General features: G+C 56.9%; 4 protein-coding genes across 4 annotated transcripts; 1 reads left to right on the top strand and 3 right to left on the bottom strand.

The window, feature by feature from the left end:
• Window positions 1-366: 366 nt before the first annotated feature.
• On the bottom strand, window positions 367-1,148 carry CORC01_09063 (ribosomal protein L1p/L10e family protein; the record flags this gene model as incomplete). The annotated part of the gene is made up of 3 exons (XM_022620693.1): window positions 367-629; window positions 690-993; window positions 1,062-1,148. The coding sequence occupies 3 exons, from the start codon at window positions 1,146-1,148 to the stop codon at window positions 367-369; spliced, it is 654 nt and encodes a 217-aa protein (XP_022472792.1).
• Window positions 1,149-1,894: 746 nt separating this feature from the next.
• Window positions 1,895-6,869, top strand: CORC01_09062 (uncharacterized protein; the record flags this gene model as incomplete). The annotated part of the gene is made up of 4 exons (XM_022620692.1): window positions 1,895-1,989; window positions 2,074-3,915; window positions 3,974-4,204; window positions 4,262-6,869. 4 exons carry the CDS (start codon window positions 1,895-1,897, stop codon window positions 6,867-6,869), a joined length of 4,776 nt encoding a protein of 1,591 aa, XP_022472791.1.
• A 343-nt stretch (window positions 6,870-7,212) lies between these two features.
• Window positions 7,213-9,374, bottom strand: CORC01_09061 (uncharacterized protein; the record flags this gene model as incomplete). The annotated part of the gene is made up of 2 exons (XM_022620691.1): window positions 7,213-8,771; window positions 8,831-9,374. The coding sequence occupies 2 exons, from the start codon at window positions 9,372-9,374 to the stop codon at window positions 7,213-7,215; spliced, it is 2,103 nt and encodes a 700-aa protein (XP_022472790.1).
• A 2,201-nt stretch (window positions 9,375-11,575) lies between these two features.
• On the bottom strand, window positions 11,576-15,858 carry CORC01_09060 (PH domain-containing protein; the record flags this gene model as incomplete). Its single annotated transcript, XM_022620690.1, has 2 exons — window positions 11,576-12,029; window positions 12,092-15,858. The coding sequence occupies 2 exons, from the start codon at window positions 15,856-15,858 to the stop codon at window positions 11,576-11,578; spliced, it is 4,221 nt and encodes a 1,406-aa protein (XP_022472789.1).
• Between the last annotated feature and the right edge of the window lie 1,576 nt (window positions 15,859-17,434).

Raw genomic sequence — 17,434 nt, 5'->3', positions numbered from 1 at the left:
TGTAAGGGAGGATTTCAGGGAATTATCGGTTAGCGACTGGCAAGGAGCCCCTTTGTGACCAGGGTCACGCGTACGGCACCGCGTTGAGCAACCAGGCCTAGACTGGGGCTTGGCAACCCGGTGTTATTAAGCACATTTTTAGAATTCACGGCTTACTGATGCGTCGAGACATTTGTTTTGGTCTGGAAAAGGATGGTTTGTATTGACAGGCTCCTGATCCATGCGCAGAGCTTCCTATGAATGCCCGTGAACAGTTCTTTTCCACCCATGGGTCGTTGTTTATGCGAATAAGCATTTAAGCCATCGACATAACCGACCCCGGCGGTACTCTAGTACAGGCGTCGCAAGAAAGAACAGGCGCTGCACTTAGTAAAGGCGCTTGGGGGGAGACATGGAAGCCTTGATGGTCAAGCTTCCAACGTTCTGCCAGCCCTTCTTCAGCAGGGAGACGAGGTAGTTGATGGCCAACATGATGTTGGCAATCAGCTGCTCCTGGGTCATGCCAACGTTGCCGACGGCGACACCCATGCAGAGAACCTTCTTCAGCTGGAACTTGATGGTGGACTTGACCTCGGTGATCTTGCCAGAAAGGTCGTCGGCGTGGGAGACGGGGGTGGGGAACTTGCCAGCTGCGCGGTTTGTTAGCAACGTGAGGGCAATGAGTAGGTGGTGGGGATTTTTTGACGTACCCTTGGACAGACCGGGACCCAAGAGACGGGGGATCTGCTTGATCAAGGTCTCGGAAGCGACGAAGGCGTCGTACTTGCGAGCGAGCTTCTTGATGAGCTTCTTGTTCTTGTTGAGCTTCTTCAAGTCGTCGGCGGACATGGCGTCGACACCGCCGTGCTTGGCACGATCGATATCGTGCTGGTCACCGAGAATGCAGATGCTCATGTTGGGGCGGGGGACAATCGGCAGGCGGACGGTGCCGGAGAAACGCTTGTCACGCTGGGGATCATAGTTCTTGAGGCCGATCTGAAGCTCGACAGACTCCTGTGAGGGGGGTTAGCTTCGCTTCGATTCGATTGCGAGAGGTCGCCCAAGGGTGCGGTAGAACTGACAAGGAAGTTGCGCTTCTTGGTCTCAAGAGAGTACTCGAGCAGCTCAGAGACCTGAGTGCGGACGTTGGCAACCGTAATTTTCGACATCTTGGCGATATCTCCCAGGTATCTGGTGCTTACGGTAGATGTTTGGTGATGATGGGGTTGAAGGGGAAAGGGAAAAAAAGCCGATGGAAATTTCGGCGGGGCGCTGCCTTCTTTTTCAATTAGGGCAGGGGAAAAGTTGGCCACACCACCTGTGTGGGCGACCGAGGGGTGGAGATGGCCAGTGCGCGCGACGTTCCAGAAGCTGCAGGCGATTGGCTGAATGTCACTGGGAGGGAAAAAAAAAAAAAAAAAAAAAGAAGAACAGAGGCACGAGGGCGGCGAGGGAGGGGGGGGCGGGGGGGGGGGGGCGGGGGCGGGGGGGGGGGAGGTCAGAAGCTGCGGAGCAGATTTGCTAAGTCACTGGGGGGGGAAAAAAAAAAAAAAAAAAAAAAAGAGTCGGGACCATGGCGCTTGAGTGCCGCCCCGCGATGAGTCTTCGCCGGCGCGCCGAGTCAATGCTGTGCGCCGCTTGATGAAAACTCGCGGTATATTTTCCCTTGTCCGATACCTTCACCCGACGAACCCATCCCAAACTGGAGAATCTTATGTAAGACCCGGAACAAATCAAAAAATTGGGTGCATTCCTTTCCGTTACTTACACGTCGAGAAGACGAAGACGGCAGGAAAAAAAAAAAAAGACCCCTGTTGCTCACTCGGCCTGCATTCACTCGCTTCGCCGTTGCCCCTCGGTGCCCCTCATTCTACTCCCAGAGTCACTCGCCGGGTTCACCAATTATGAGATAGCGATGAAGCAGGATATGGTCCCCCAGTATGAGAGCTTCGTCAACCCGAGTGACCTGCTCAAATGGGTTGAAGAACAGCCGGAGGAGTCGTGGACTTCGTAAGACTTTTTTTCCCCTTTTCAGCCCCTCCTAAATGAGTGTTCCAAGTGCATTAGTGTGTTAACATTTGTTTCTGTCCGTAGCATCGCGCAAAATGTTTTTGACCACCTCCTCTCCCTGGCCGCCCAGCCCAAGGGAGTCTCGGGCAACTCATGCGTGAAGCTCTGCGGATTTGTGGAGCAAAGCTCCAAGTCTGGCAAGCTCGCCCTGCGGCAATGGGCCTTCTCCAAAGAGCCCAGCCTGGGCCTCTTCAACTTCTTCATCAAGTGGAATGAGACCGAGCAGCACCGGTCCATGAAGTTGGTCCTGGACCTTCTGCCCTCGCTCATCCGCCGCAACCCCGACCAGGCCGTCTCCGAGCTGGTCAAGACGACCATCTTGGACACCCTCATCTCCATCATCGGGCCGCAGTCCACCAAGCCTTTGGTCAAGTCATCGCTCAAGGCCATGGACTACTTTGCCGGCAAGTCTGTCTTCAGCGTCGACGATATCGCGGCGAGCTACAGGCGGACGCAGCCGGGACGCAGCTGGGTGTCGGACATTGCCCTGTGGGAGGACTTTTTCGGCCAGATGCTCGACTGGATGACCATGCACTACGTGTGTCCGACCACGGGCAAGTTTATCGTGACCATCTTCAGGGTACTGCGGCAGCAGTCTCTCAAGGCCCCTCAAGCTGCGGGCGCCGAGCAGTTCAGCGTCGAGATGTGGCTTCGCTGGGTGCAGGCCGCCATTGCCAAGACGCCGTCCCTGCTCGAGGGCATCAAGACTTATGTTTTCCTTCCGCTGTTCAAAGATGACCGCAAGGACTCGGTCCAGATCCTGGAGCAAATCAACAGCATGTGGTCTACGTCTGGCTCGGCCGTGGCTGAGCTAGACACTCTGGCCCAGCTGAACCTTGCCGTGCTCGAAGTCGGCAAAAAGGTTGGCATGGTTGAGGAGCCTGGTGCCATTTACAGAGAAGAGTCTTCCTCAGCAGTCGTCTTGGAAGAGGCCGTGCTCGAGAGAGTCCTGTCGCATCCATCCCATGAGCTCCGCTCGCTGGCGCTGTCCCTCATCGTTGCCTCACCGTCGACGACGAGGCCTTACTCACCAGTAGCTCTCCGCCTGTTGCAAGCCCACCTCCCGACGTACTTTTCAGAGTCGGACGCCAAGTTCCGCATGGAACTGTTGAGCAAGCTGAAAGACATGTTCAAGCGCAGCAGGGGCGCCATCTTCATCCTGCACAAGAGTCTGGCCCGTCTCAGGGCCTTTGACGGCGCTGCCAACGGCGCGCCAAAGGCTCCCAAGGCGCCGCCAAAGCAGGCGAACCACCGCACCAACATTCTGCTCTGGCCCGAGGACAAGCTACGAGCGAGCTTGAAGCAGCACGAAGACTTCCTGGCGTGGTATATTGCCTTTTTGCGGTCAGAGCTGATTCCCACAGCTTCCTTCCAGCGACACTTCACGGCGCTGAGGGCCGTCGCCTTTATTCTCAAGCTCGAAGCCGACGCCGGCAAGACCTGGGAGACGGAAGAGGACGAGACCCTGTTCTTCAACCTCTTTGACGGAAAATGGACCCGCGCGCTGCTCGACCTCATCATGGACCCCTTTGATGATGTCCGGGAGAACGGAACGTCCGTCCTCAAGAGCTTGTTCGCCGACAAGCGCTTCAAGTGTCTCGTCGGCACCCAGGGGATCTCGCCGACCCTGGAAGAGTTTTTATCGAGAGCAGAGGACATTGCGCGCAGGACGGCGCGAGCCGATCACGCCGATGGCGTCGCTCGGACAAACGAGCTTCTCTTTAGATTCTACGACGGCAGAGAGGCGCAGATTGCGCACATTTCAAAGTTGATGGATCTCCTTGAAGGCAAGCTCGCGTTCGCCGAGGCCGACCTGGGCAATGCCGTTCTGGAGGCGCCGGTGCACGGCTACTTTGCTTCTCTCCGGTGGGTGCAGGATCTTGCGATGCATTTTGACAATGGTTCTAGACTGACAAAAGATCAGTTACATCTGGCAAGCTGCAGCTGACATGAGCTTCTCACAATCCGAGATCGAGGCGATGACCACCCTCCAGAGCCGAATCGTCAAGTGCTGTCAACGCATCTGGGCTGCGGTACGGGACATCCTGTGCGACGACTCGCCCGAGGGCCACTTACCTCAGGAGCTGGAAGATCTCGAGGGTCTCGACACCAAGGACCTGCTGAGCTACAGCTTCCGCGCCATCCACGAGTCGAGGTAAGGGATAGAAGAGCCTTTACGAAGTTGTATATCTCAGCTAACCTCCTTCACCAGCGCCTTGATGCGCGTCATGGTCCTGCCCCTCAAGTCCAAGGCCAAGGAGGGAACTCTGCGCCCCTCGACCGACCTCTTCACGAACGTCGGATCCTTGACCTTTGACCAGCTGTCGAGCCTGAGACACCGCGGCGCCTTCAACACGGTCTCGCTGTCGTTCGCGACCTGCTGCCAGCTGGTCAAGCACCTGGACGACCCGAAAGCCGGCCACGAAGGCGGCGAGACGCTGCTCGACGTTTGGTACAGAGGCACCAAGGAGTGCATCTTTTCCCAGGCGTCCACCACCCGCCGCTCCGCCGGTATCCCGGCCATGATCACGGGCATCGTCTCCGCCAACGCGCCGCAGCCCTCCTTCGACGTCGTCATCGAGGAGCTCGTCGCCATCGCCCGCAAACCCGCCTTCAACTCCGAGTCGGACGGCTCAAAACTGCCCCAGGTCCACGCCCTCAACTGCCTCAAGGACATGTTCAAGAGCTCCTTCATCACCCAGCTCGGCAAGTCCGCACCGCACATCCCGCAGTGCCTCGACCTCGCCGCCGGCAGCCTAAAGTCCGAGGTCTGGGGCATCCGCAACTGCGGCCTCCTCTTCCTGCGCTCCCTCCTTGACAACCTCTTTGGCACCAATGAGAGTAAGGCGACCCTAGAGGCCGGCTGGGATGGGCGGACGACCCGCCTGCAGTACCACAAGTTCCCGATCCTGCCCTCCGTGCTCCTGAACCTCCTGCGCTCGGGCCGCGAGGTTATGAAGCCCACGACCCTCGGCAGCACCATCGCCGCCGAGTCCGTTTTCCCGGCCCTCGACATCATTCGCCGCGCGGGACCTCCCGATGCCTCGCGCGATGAGCTCTACGGCCTCGTGGCGGGCTACCTCGCGAGCCCCGTCTGGCACGTGCGGGAGATGGCCGCCCGCGCGCTGTGCTCTTTCCTGCTCAAGGACGACGACTGGGTCGGGCTCGCCGAGGCCGTCATTGACGAGTCCCTCGCCGCGGCGCCCGCGAGCAGAAACAACCACCTCCATGGCGGCCTGCTGACCGTGAAGGCAGTCTTTGAGCGGCTCTCCGATGTATCGCCCCAGAGACTGTCCTCTGCCCTACCGCGCGTGATCTCGATCCTCAGCGGTCTCGAAGCGAGCGCGTCCGACTCCTTCGCATCATGCCCAGACATCCGCGCCGCCTACCTGGAAGTCCAAAACCTCATCTCCCTCTTCGCCCTTTCCCACCCCTCATCCTCGGCCGCCTCCTCGACCTCCGAATCAATCTCCCAATCTCCGCAAAGCGCTCTTCTCCGCACCCAACTCGCCATCGCCGCAGTCCACGCTGCCCAGAACGACCCCTCCCCGTCAGACGCCCTCCGCGAGACCCTGCTCTCGACAAGCACAACCAGCGTAGAGGCGACAATCACAACCCTCGAGACCCTCGCCTCGGTCCACCACCCGCGTCTGACCCCGGAGGCGGCAGCATCCTACGCCGCGCTGTACGCCGACGTGGCCCGCTCCACCACGCACCCGGACTCCTGCGCGGCAGCCCTCAACAACCTCGCAGAGGTCCTCGACCTCGTCCTGGCAGCCTGCCCCGATGGGAAGAACAACGACGAAGACGACAGCAAAGAGCCTCTCTCAAGCCTCCTCCCCGCCCCCGAGACCCTGACACAGCTCTGGCAAGACCTCCTCGCAAGAACAATAAACCCGAACCTCTCCAACGCCATAACCCGCGCCAGTGGCCCCATCATGGCATCCCTCGTCTCCCACCACCCCGCCTCCACATCCGCCTCGCAATCCCTCCGCGGCTGGGGCTATATGATGTCCTCGGCCCTCCACGACTCCCGCCCCTTTGACACCCGCATCGCCGCAGCAGCCTCCCTCACCTCCTTCTTCTCCTCCTCCTCCTCCTCCTCCCTCCTCACACAAGCAGACCCAAAACAAGCCCCCCTCCTCCCGGCCCTCACAGCCCTCTACGACGCCCTCAACGACGATGACGACGAAGTCCGCGACCTAGCCTCCCTCTCCGCAAAACACATCCTCGCCCAACCTCTCGCCCCCCTGGACGCCGCCTCGATGCTCCTCACGTACATCGCCATGACATACCGCGACGCCCCCGCCCTCCACTCGCTCCTAGCGTCTCGTCTCACGGGCCAGCAGCAAGACTCCAAAGACGAGGCCGATACCAAGACCTCTGAACAATGGGACACGGCACAAACACAACTCGCCGCCGCCCTCCGCTTCGACGACTCCCTCTTTGCAATCGAAGAACAAAACCTCTTCATCGACGAGGTGCGCGAATCAAAACGCTGGGCCATTGTCCTACAAGACGTCTTCTCCTCCTCCTCTTCGTCGGCAGCGCACGCCGCTCTCACAAAATGGACATCCGACGGCCTCGACGCCCTCCTGGACCTCGCATCCCGCCCCGAATACGCCGACGACGGCCCCCTGGGCTGGACCTCGGACCCGGACGTCTACGCCGTTTGCGCCCGCGTCCTCCTCGCCGCGGCCGCGCTCGCCAAGGTCGGCGTCGACGGATCCGAGTCGTTGGGAACCAGGTTGGAGCGACTGCAGAGCGTGGGTCAGCAGGGCAGGCTTCACGGGCTGTTGCTGGAGATGACGACTGCATGATTCATGTCGTTGGGTAATCGCTAGATATGGACAGAGGATGGATAAAAAGCATATGAATCTTTCCGTTTAAATGAAGGAAATAAAAAGTTCAGGTTTATTTGGGAATGTTTTCGTGTACATGTGTCGAGAGAGAGAGAGTACATGAAAATGAACAAGAAAAAGACGAAATAAAAAGGCTATAAAGGAAGGCTAAGACGCCCCGACGCCGTTGGATGCTCGTTCGCCATCTCGTCCCTCCTCCTCCTCTGCCTGCATCAAGCTGGGGGTATCCTGTCCTGCAGCTGAATTGCGTCTCCTCCTCTGTTAGTGTCGTGCGTACATTTTACACGGGTCCCTCGTCACCTTAGTTGGACACCGTCTGAACCACCTTTTCGCCCGGCACACTCAACGACGAGTCCTGCCTTTTCATCCCGCCCATTCCACCCATCTTTCCCAGCTTGACTACCAGCATGGTATTCTGGCTCTGCAGCTGGCCTACCTGCTCCTTGAGAACGTCAATCTCCTTGAGCGCAACGTCCCGCTCGGCCTTGACGTGCTCGAGCTCCAAGGCCAAGTTTCCCTTCTCTTCCTTCTCCGCCTGTTTCCGCCGCTTCTCTTCGGCCTTGCGTTGCTCCTGCTCGCGGCGCTGTTCGAGACGTTGCATATCGCGCTTGTACTTTTCCTCTTGCTTGGCCATTTCCTTCTCATGCTTCTCACGTAATTTCGCCAGGTTTGTAGCCTCTTTCTGCGAGTCTTGATCACGCTTACTGGACATGCGCTCCTGCATCTTGTTGATCTTTTCTTGCATCTTTTGGCGCCGCTCTTGAAGTTTCCTGAGCTCTCTCTCGTGTTGCGAAGATGTCTTCGCACCTTGGACGGACGCGCCGCCACCGGAACCGGACGAGTGTAGCGACATGCTGTCGGGCTGCGTAACCTCTGGTGGCGTGACTGGCTCGCCTTCGTCCGTCTTCTCAACAGCTGAAGCGAAGCTTCGGATGGACGACGTATCGCTTTCAGCCGACTCATCTTCTTCTTCCTCCTCCGCTATTGAGCCGTTGGTGCTCGGTGCTGTGAATATCCCGGGCAAAATGTAGCCCTCCGGGAGGCGACTCGCCACGACTGAGCTGGCCATTCCGAAAGCACCGGATATGATGCCGTACAGGCCGTTGCTGCTCGGGACAGAATCATCCCGCACCTGTGCTGATTCTTCGGGCAAGAGGTTCGATGTCGGTTGTTTGGCCACCTCCATAGGAGAAGCAACCTTTTCACTCTCGGCCTGCTTAGCGCCTTGTTTCGTCTCCTCCTGTTCGGAATCTGATGTGGAAAAGTCGTCTGCAGACTTCACCGTCATCCACTTGAGGAACTTGCCCGCATCCCCAATGATGCCGGCCGGCGTGCCTCGATCAATCAGGAATCGGGGCACGTTGCCACCGGGATCACTGCGAGTGACCATGAGCCACTCAATCGACGTTGTCGCGTCTTCTTCAATGCCTTCACCAGTGTGCCCGGCGTCGTCTCTGGCTGGTGCACTATCAACAGATGCACCCCGATGGCGGCCGTCCGCATCAGCCACCTTCTTCGCTGCCCGAAGCACGGCCTCCTTGCCCATGGACTCAGCCACGGCCTGTCGTTCTTTAACGCCCTCTTGGCTGAGGTCAATCGACGATCGCGCTCGCGTGATCGCAGCCGGCTTATCAGATGGAATCTCGCGAATGATTTCGACCGACTCGTATTGACCTCGAATGAAGCCTGGCCGCTCGGGGCAATCGGGATGAATGCATGGTTTCGAGACAATCATATACGTCCGGAGCGGCCGCCTGGCACCCTCTTGCGGGGCGCCGCCGGAAAAGTCGGAACTCAACAGTAACGTCACAAAGTCCCTCGGAGCCGTCGGGCCTGGGAATTGCGCCGATAACTGAAATACTGAGCAGTTTTTGTCAGTATTTGGCGCCCGAGTCTGAAGTGGTCTTGTCCAAGCTCACCTTCCATTTTCCCAGCGCCTTCCACGACCTCGTGCGCTGCCCGCTTCTCTGCTCCAATGCCGCGGATGGCGCCGGCGCCGGGCCCGCTCTGCACTTTCATGGACTCGGCAAATTCTCTCTCGAGACCTAGCTTCCACTTCTCAAAAGTCAATCCATCGTGAATGCTGCGCCGGGCGAACCAGCTACCCTTGCCGTCCTTGGCGGCAAGCTTATATACGTTGATTGCTAGCGGGTTATCCTTTGCATTGACCTTGACCTCTTTCCACTCTTTAGACAGATCTTGTGACAGCCTCAGGGCAGCGCCCGTTTGGCGCTGGGAAAGGGAACGGTTGATGTCGGTGACAAGTATCGGGGGATCGGTGTGGGAGCGGGAGCGGCCGTGAGAAGCCGTGACCTGCTTCACGGCGGCGGGGACGGGAATGGAATCAATGACTGTTTGAGCGTTTGTGAAGACGTCGGTCATGAACTCTTTTAGGTCCTCCTCGGCGACAGATTCCCACTTGATAGGCGCGAGGCCTTTGAAGGGCTCGTGGTGCGGTGCCATTGCGTCCAAGGGTGGCGGTCGGCGTCGAGGGCAAAACGGAAGGGTGTCGTGTTTAAGAAGATGTCATAGCCCAGGTAGTCCGACGGGACCGAAGACAGGCTGGCCGGAGGTTTCGGTGAGGGCGGAAGCGGGCGGAGATTTTCAAATGTCAGAATGTAGTCTGTAGCGAGGTAGTGTCGTGTAGATTGGTCGTCGGGGTCCGGACGTGACCGAGGCGTTGGGGGAGTCTTCGTGGGGAAGCAAGGTAAATGCTGTTCGGTAGTCTGCGGATGAGCGTGGTTTCGGCGAATTGTTGCGCAGGAATGGGGAGACCAAGTAAAGCTTTGAGTGACCTGCGAATAGTGCCCCACGTGTGGCTTAAGAAGAGGGAGGAAGAAGCGGGTTTAGAGCGTGTGGGATGGACAAATGGTTTGGACTCTGGCAGGGGCTTTGACGTCTGCGGCCTGCCCGACCCAAGCGGACCTAATGCTCCCGTCCGCTCACTCTCGTTCTCTCCTCGACCGTGTTCCATCATGTCTACCGTGCTTAATGCGCCCTTATCCTTCCATCCGGTGTGACACTCCTTCCATCTCCTTGGGAAAGTGACATTTCTCACCTTGCCTCGGATCCTGCTTGCCTGCCCCAATGACGGCGTAAGACATGCACCTACCTACTTACAAGGGCCAGTCGCTTTCTTGCTGTGTTTGCTTCCCTCCTGCCTTGCCTCACCGCGCTTCTCGCATTGGCTCGACCCTGGCTCGACCCTGGCGCTGACGTCACCCAATGTCTATGTACAAAGTACGGTCCCTCGACTCCCTCCCTCATTCAGAAGGTGGGGAGGAGGGGGAAACCGAGAGAGACAGAGAGAGGGGCCGCACCTCCCCCGTCCGTCTCGACGTCACAATTGGTGGTCAGCCTCCCGGAAAGAGGACCAAGTGGGGCCCATGGCGCTAGAGATCGTCTAGAATCCGCGTTTTCTGGGCTCGACCTCCGTGCGCTCGGATTCCTCTCATTCGACCCTCGCGACGCCGTGACGAACGGCAACAAGGGGAAGCCTTCAACAATGGAGTCAACGCGGCTCCCAATCCCCTATTCTTGTCCCAAACTTATCCTTTTTTCCTTGTTCTTCTGTTATTAACGTGATATTGAATGGTTGGAGGGAGGAGGGATGGGTTTGTGGGAGGAGACGCGGATCCGAGACCTCGTTCTGGCCTACGTCGCCCAAGGCCCGCCGCCTCCACAAGTCAGCCACACTGTTGAATGCAGGCTCGGGGAATGTGGCGCTTCAAGTTCCTTGCTTTCTCGCCCTAACAGGGACCGAACCGTCATTCTACCCGTAAGGCAAGGCGGCCAGGATTATTTCCAACGGTTACCGGGATGAAGGGACACGTGAGGTCCTTCCCGCCTCCCTCCCTCTCCCTTGCTGGAGCGAAAGAGATCCTAGATGTAGATTAGGTACCTTACACCACAAGAGAAGGCACTCGTTGACAAGCCTGTTTTCTCTTGTCTGCATCGACGTCAATAACGTCCGCACCATCATGATCAACCTAAGCTAAGGTACATTGGTAGGCCGCATAGCCTGAATATCGCACAAGCACAGCAGAAACCACCAAGAACCAGGCTGAGATCCCCGAGACATGACCTAAAAGTCCGGACCCGGCTCACATCGGCCGTCTATCTCATTATCATGCACTATTGGTCATTAAATAGTGGACCAAATTTCCCCGTGATTGTCGATCTACGATACAGCTCTTCCATCACGGTGAATTTTATAAGAACTAGGGGCTGTATATCTGTGAAATCTGGCCAACCTAAGAGGTTTCATCGGCGCTCTGCACTTCAGTTGCTGACTTGTATAGAGACTGAAACACAAGCTGAAGCAACGTGGTGGCCTTACCATCTACCTTAGTTAAACCATCTTTTATCTCACAAGAGAAATTTATAGGCGGTAGGATATCGATCTAGTAATGCCTAAGCGATTGACCGTCTCAATCAGCTCCGTGCCCTCAGATACTACCTTGTATTCAAACACGTCTCTAGCATATCTTCTAGGGCAAAATAGTTTTCTGAAGTTGAAAGTAAAAGCCTTCACATCCAACATAATCAAGTATTATCCTCCTTTCAGAGTAAAAAGAAAACCCAATAATACACCGGTAGCTATAGAGAGCCTCCGTATGATTCCCAAAAACGCGGCACCCAACCCACCACACAAAAGAACGCCTTTACAGACCCGCCAAAGAGCTTCGCTCGCTCACCAACGCTTGTTGGTCCAACTTACAGCTCCCACAATACGTATCGTACCACTCTCGGAGCGCCTCCTTCTTGCCCTCGTCAATAGTAGACGTCAAGACCTTTTGACCGCCGCCGCCACCCCGCTTACTCTTAGCAGCCGCACCACCCGCACCGTCCTCCTCCAATACCGTCTTGAGCTTCTCGCAACGCATCGTCTCGTCCGAGAGCCAGTTCTCCCATTCCGACTGCACCATCTCCCGCTCGATGCTGTTGACGATGCGCATCGCGACGAGGAGGTCGTGCCGGTATGACCCGAGACGCTGTCGAGTCCGGCGCAACCGCCGCGCGGTCGCTCGGCTCGTCGCCGATGACAGCGTCGACCCGGCGTCTTCGTAGGGACTGTCAAGGTCGGTGGCGTTTGCAACAAGTTGGAACGTGGTGAAGCTGTAATTTCAGATTAGCCATCGTGTTTTTGAACCCCAAGGAGTCGGTAAAGTTTTGCGTACCAAGCACTATCGGTAGGCCAGCTGTTGTTGTGGCCGACCGCCCCCGTTGCCTCACCCAAATCTGCCATGTAAATGGCCTTGCTCATCATCACGTTCGGCCCGACACCGACGCGTGTCATGAACTTGGCTGCTCGCCTCTCCGTCCACCAAGTCGAGCTTTCCTTGGAAGTCAAAGCAATGTTCGTAAACGCGCTCACAGCCAGGACAAGAAGGATGAGTCTATGTGCTGTGACGACACTGAAGAATGTCTTCACTACGGCGATGGCCCACATGATGAGCGACGTTACCGCACTTTCGCCAAAAGAACGGAGCGTTTCAAGAAGCATGGCCGTCAGCGTGCGCGGTTTGATAAGCTGCTTCTTCGACGCAGCCGCATCGGCCGGGGAAAAGACGACAACCTGCGTCTGCTGCCCAATGTTTCCGTACACCTGGATCGCCCTCTTCGTTCGGCTGTGGGGGCCGAGCTTGCGCACCTGGTCCGTTGCCACGTCTGCGAGCTCTTCTGCATCGCCCTCGGCATCGTTCAGAGCCTGACGCTCAACCAAGTTCTTCGAAAATGTGGGCACCTTGGACCATTCTACCTTTGTGTATATGGCCAATTTACACTTTGACTTGGCCACGTGAGTGATGACAACCTTGGTCACCAATTTGAAGTCTTGGGAATGGGGGAGATGCCATGCCGTCTTGATGTGAGTTACAACATACGTCACATGTTCCTGAAAGACGTCCATGGTCTGGTAGTCGACAACATCTACGGTCTTGGGTCGACCAATGATGTCCTTGTAGTTAAACTTGAACTGGAACTCACGCCTCATCCGGCCATGGTCTGCCAGCTCCCAGGGTCCTTGGGCAATCTGCTGTGCTCTCCGCTCAAAGTAAAGCTTGGGAAAGACAAAGCTCTTGTCTCCAAAGAGCACGTGAAAACAGGCCTTGGCACTAATCTCAAAGTGCCGCTCTGCAACCATTCTCTGCATGTCCTCGGGCTCGAAGATGACAGGGTGAGCAGGCACCTGCACTTTGGGGGTCTGCCTCGAACCAGGCCCTGCTAAGCGAAGTCTGGGCCCAAATTGGCTTTGGCGTCTGGCTGGGCGTCCAGAATGTGTGCCGTCATCAAAGGGTGTATTTGATGAGACCTCTTCCCAGCTCTCAATGCTTGGGCTGCGCTTGCTGTAGTCCTCGTACTCCAGATTGATCAGTGCCCGGATGAGCTCCGGCAACTCCATCGGCTCCTCGGATTGCAAGTCGTCGACCAGAAGATTCATTCTCGCGTGCAGAAGCTGGAGGTTATCCAGGAAGATCTTGATGGTGATTCTAGTGTAGCCCGTCTCATTGCCATCCTCTCCTAGGTGAAGGAAAATGAAATCGCATTCTTTACCGGGCGCCGCTGTGACCTCGGCGATAATGTCGAGACTGATGGCATAGGCAACTACGAGGCCCATTTGTTGTCCATAAAAGTACATATTGTCGGGAGTGATGTAGATACGACCGTTGCCCGCGAGTCCTTGCCCATGGGAAGGTGAGTCTTTGCCTGTTGAGCTTGACCAAGCGGCACGGAAGACGAGGACAAGCTTCTCGTCCAGAGGAGCATTCGGGAACAGGATCCGGAATTGGAGATGCTGGATTCTCAGCTCCGGAGGATACCCCGGAACAAAAGTCTCCACGGGTTGCCTGAACGGTGTGTGGGCTTGGCTGGGTTTCGCATCAACACTGACAGTCTTTCTGTGTCCAGTCACAGGGGTCGGAGGCTTCTCCTCGCCAGGCTTGCCCACCTCTCGGACTACTATTCCGAAGGGGTTCTCTTCGAGAAGGCCAGGGGTACGAGGACGGCCTGGACCTGATCCGTATAATGTGCTCCACGGACTACTTCCCCAGTAGTTGGCGAGAACAGAGGTAGGCATGTGACTAGTGGTGTCCGATCCTACGCTTCTGTCGACGGATAGCATCACGGCCGTTCGGCTCAAATTCGTTGCAGCCGGTGGTCTTGCCAGTGTCAGAGGGGCCAAAATTCCTTGCACTGGATCCAGAGCAGGTAATCTCGAAGTAGACGAATTCTTCGAACCAGCTTGCGGGGGAGAAGGATATCCAGGAAGGTGGCCATGGCTTGCTATCAAGCCCGCAATGCCGCCAGCGCCGGGTGCTCCGCCAGCAGCCATCGCAGCTTCCGCACCCGCACCAAAAGTCGCTTTTCGGTGAAGATCTAGCTTCTGGATGATCCTCGCTGCGTGGTCGCGATTGCTTTCACCATCCTCACGCACCATCTCTCGGCCCAAATCACGCCCGAGGGCAGTGATGGACCGACGCGGCACACCCGCGGTCACATCAAAGCTAGCGCGGCCAGCCATACTGCCGTCCGGGCCAGGGACCGGAAGAGTGCCAGCCCGGTCAAAGCTACCGGAAGGCTCCTCGCCAGCCACAATGGCGTCCATGGACCTTGCTGAGAAGTCGGGGAGCGGAGGCGGCGTGATAGAGAAGGCGGGATCGGCACCTGCGGGTGAAGAGGCGCTGTCTCTGTCCATGCTGGCTTCAAATGCTCTTTTCTTGGCCACTTCAAAGACCTCGAGCCACTCGGTCAGCTGGTTTTGAGTCTCTGCCTGGAGAACCAAGGTCTGGCTCTTCGTCTTGACTTCGAAACAGAACCTGCGATCCTCAGCGACGGCAGGTTTGGCATTGCACAAAAGTACGCCAATCTCATCGCCTTGCAAAACACCCTGGGGCCCGTTGATCAGCCAGCCAAAGATTCCCTCCCGGCAATAGTACCAACGACGGACCCAGTTCGACCTGGCTGGCTTTGCGTACAGTGTTTTGAGGAAGAGCCAGCCCTGCTTCTCCGAAACCACAGCGGAGCTTTCTTGTGGCTGAACGCTGACCGGACCCCTGGAGCCTAGGTACTGGACCGTCGACGCACTGTAGTCCTCCAACTCCCGGGATGGTTTGAACGCCTGCAGAGTGCTTTCCCCAATGTCGCGGCGCGCAATCTGCAGCTCCCTCTTGAAGACAAACTCTGTTGTTTCCATCTCACGCGACCAGCCGCGGATGCGATCCATCTCGGAACCCCACTTTGTCGATACCGCGGCGGCGTCGCGCGACCGCTTCATTTCCTTCCAAAAGTCGGAGCTGACACGCACAAGCAACTTGTCCAAGCTAAAGCGGATCTGTGGTGCAAGCTGACAGAAGTCCATGGCGACTTTGAGATATGCCTTGCGGGTCTCGTACACGGCGAATGCTTCTTCTCTGATAGCAGACGGCTCCTTTGTCTTTGACTGGCTCATGTAACGAGCCATGGCTTGATCAAAGTTTCTCTGTGTGTGGTCCAACACTCTCCTGACTTCCTTGAAGGAGCGTAGATCGGCGGCGACGAAGGATCGGATGGGGTCAACGGATATGGTGTCCATTTTCCGCACTGTCGACATGATCTGAGTCCACCATTCTTTTGAGCCATCGCTTATACGGCGTAAAGCGAGAAGGGTGTAGTCTTGATCGATGATGGCGTCGGCGGTTGCGGTGGGTGGGAAGATTTTGGACAGGTAGGTGTTGACACTTTCTTCGAGGGCTAGGATGTCACGGGTGACTCGAGATGTCGACCTGACGTAGTCTTCGAGCCATTTCTCGACATTGTCGATGTGTTCTCCAAAGTGCTGAGCAGTGGATCGAAAGGTGGGAGAGTCGAGAGATGCCTCGTTCAAGCCCACGGGAATCGCAGGACTTGTTTGCTTTTGCGCCGTTGTCGCGGTAGCAGCCAAAGCCACAGACGCAGCGGGCTCAGCCATCGTGTAATGTTCGACGACGTCGTCGTCGTCGTCGTCGGGGCGACTAGGTAGTCGTTCGGTCGGTCGGTTAAGGGAATATCATCTGTCTCTATGATGGGCACTATGCATGCTCGACAGGTTTGAACGGTATGCTCTCTTGGAAATCGGAGTAGAGGAATGCTGTTTGCGAAGTTGTAATGACGTCGGCGAAAGCCGCATTTGGAGACGGGAGAGTGCAAGTCTTGGGAGGTGTGCTGTCAACGTCAAGCCTCGCCTCGTCAGGAGAGTAGGCTGGAGCCCGGCGGTGGGGGAGCCAATGAAACCCGTCTCGCTTCGCGCTTTAGCGTCCGCGTTTACTGACCGCTCCACTATAAGCTCGGCCGAGAGCACCCTACGACTCACTGAAGCACACCGACAGCGAAACATGGGCTAAGGTACCTTTTAGGCCGGGGAGTTACCTAAATATTCGGGCTCTGAACACACTTAGGTATCAAGCTCGGGACGACTTTCTCTAGATACCTACTCAAGGAGAAGACATGGCCCAAGCTCCCCTCGTCTTTAGCGTCCCTCTCGTCAGTGTTCCATGCCGTTGACAGTCACTTCCTTCTCCAACATGCACACCTCATCCGTTGGTATATCTCCCCTCCACTCTTCCGCACAATATTCTCCCTCCTCGCAAACAAACTCCGAGCGTAGTTGCTCCCCGCAAGGTCGCATTGCGAAAGATCTTGCATTGGTCGAAGAACAGCCATGGCAACATCAAATATCAAGCCTGGCACATAATGAGCTTGTTCAGGTCATTCCTTTAAGATCACATGGCGTACAGCAGCTGAAGCAGTCTCCATACGTCCATCCGCCTTGATCAGAGCCCGATAGGCGACGACCCTGCCTGGCTCATGCTCAAACCGAGAAGCCGGGAAATTTTCTGTCTTCGACAGGCTCATGCTTGTGGACCGTGTCGTCGAGATCCCGCACCCGCCCGTCGCGAACTTGGGCCATCTGGAGCAGAAATCGTCCATCTGCCATCGAGTCATGGGTACGTGGACGCGACATGTCAATAGCTGTCGTCACATATCTGACAAGGAGAGAGCTACCTCGCAAAGTTCAACAAACCTACGCGGGCTTCAGCATAGCTTGCCTCCAAAACTGCATGCACATCCGACCCGTCAAACTTACTCGAGCTTCTCTGTTCGAAACACGGGGCTATCACGACCGGCCAGAACGTCGTCGTTACTACAACACACATCCACGACAAATCCCAATCCCTACCCCGGCCCCAGACGCCGGCTCGTTTCTGCAACGGGCTCGACTGAGTGGGCTTTTTGGTGAAACATTATTCCATCATCAACGGGTGTGAGGAAACAACCATAATGGCATCATGTTGGCCACAAACGGTATGGGTTGTCTCGCCGCCTACACTGGTCTATCTCGAAGCCGCGTGGCTGTCGACTACGGACTGGACTGTTGGTGGTGTCCTGTGCCCTTTGTGGAGGTAGAGGGTCTGGTCAATGCTAAAATGTCGGTCATGAGCGAGTCAACGTCGTCGTTTTTTCCCTCCCGCCCGCGGCCAGCACAGCCCCTCAGCCCCTCCCGTGTG

The sequence above is a fragment of the Colletotrichum orchidophilum genome (assembly GCF_001831195.1).
Source record: "Colletotrichum orchidophilum strain IMI 309357 chromosome Unknown Scaffold_80.1, whole genome shotgun sequence".
NCBI lineage: Eukaryota > Fungi > Ascomycota > Sordariomycetes > Glomerellales > Glomerellaceae > Colletotrichum > Colletotrichum orchidophilum.
This window is presented reverse-complemented; position numbering and strand designations above follow the sequence as displayed.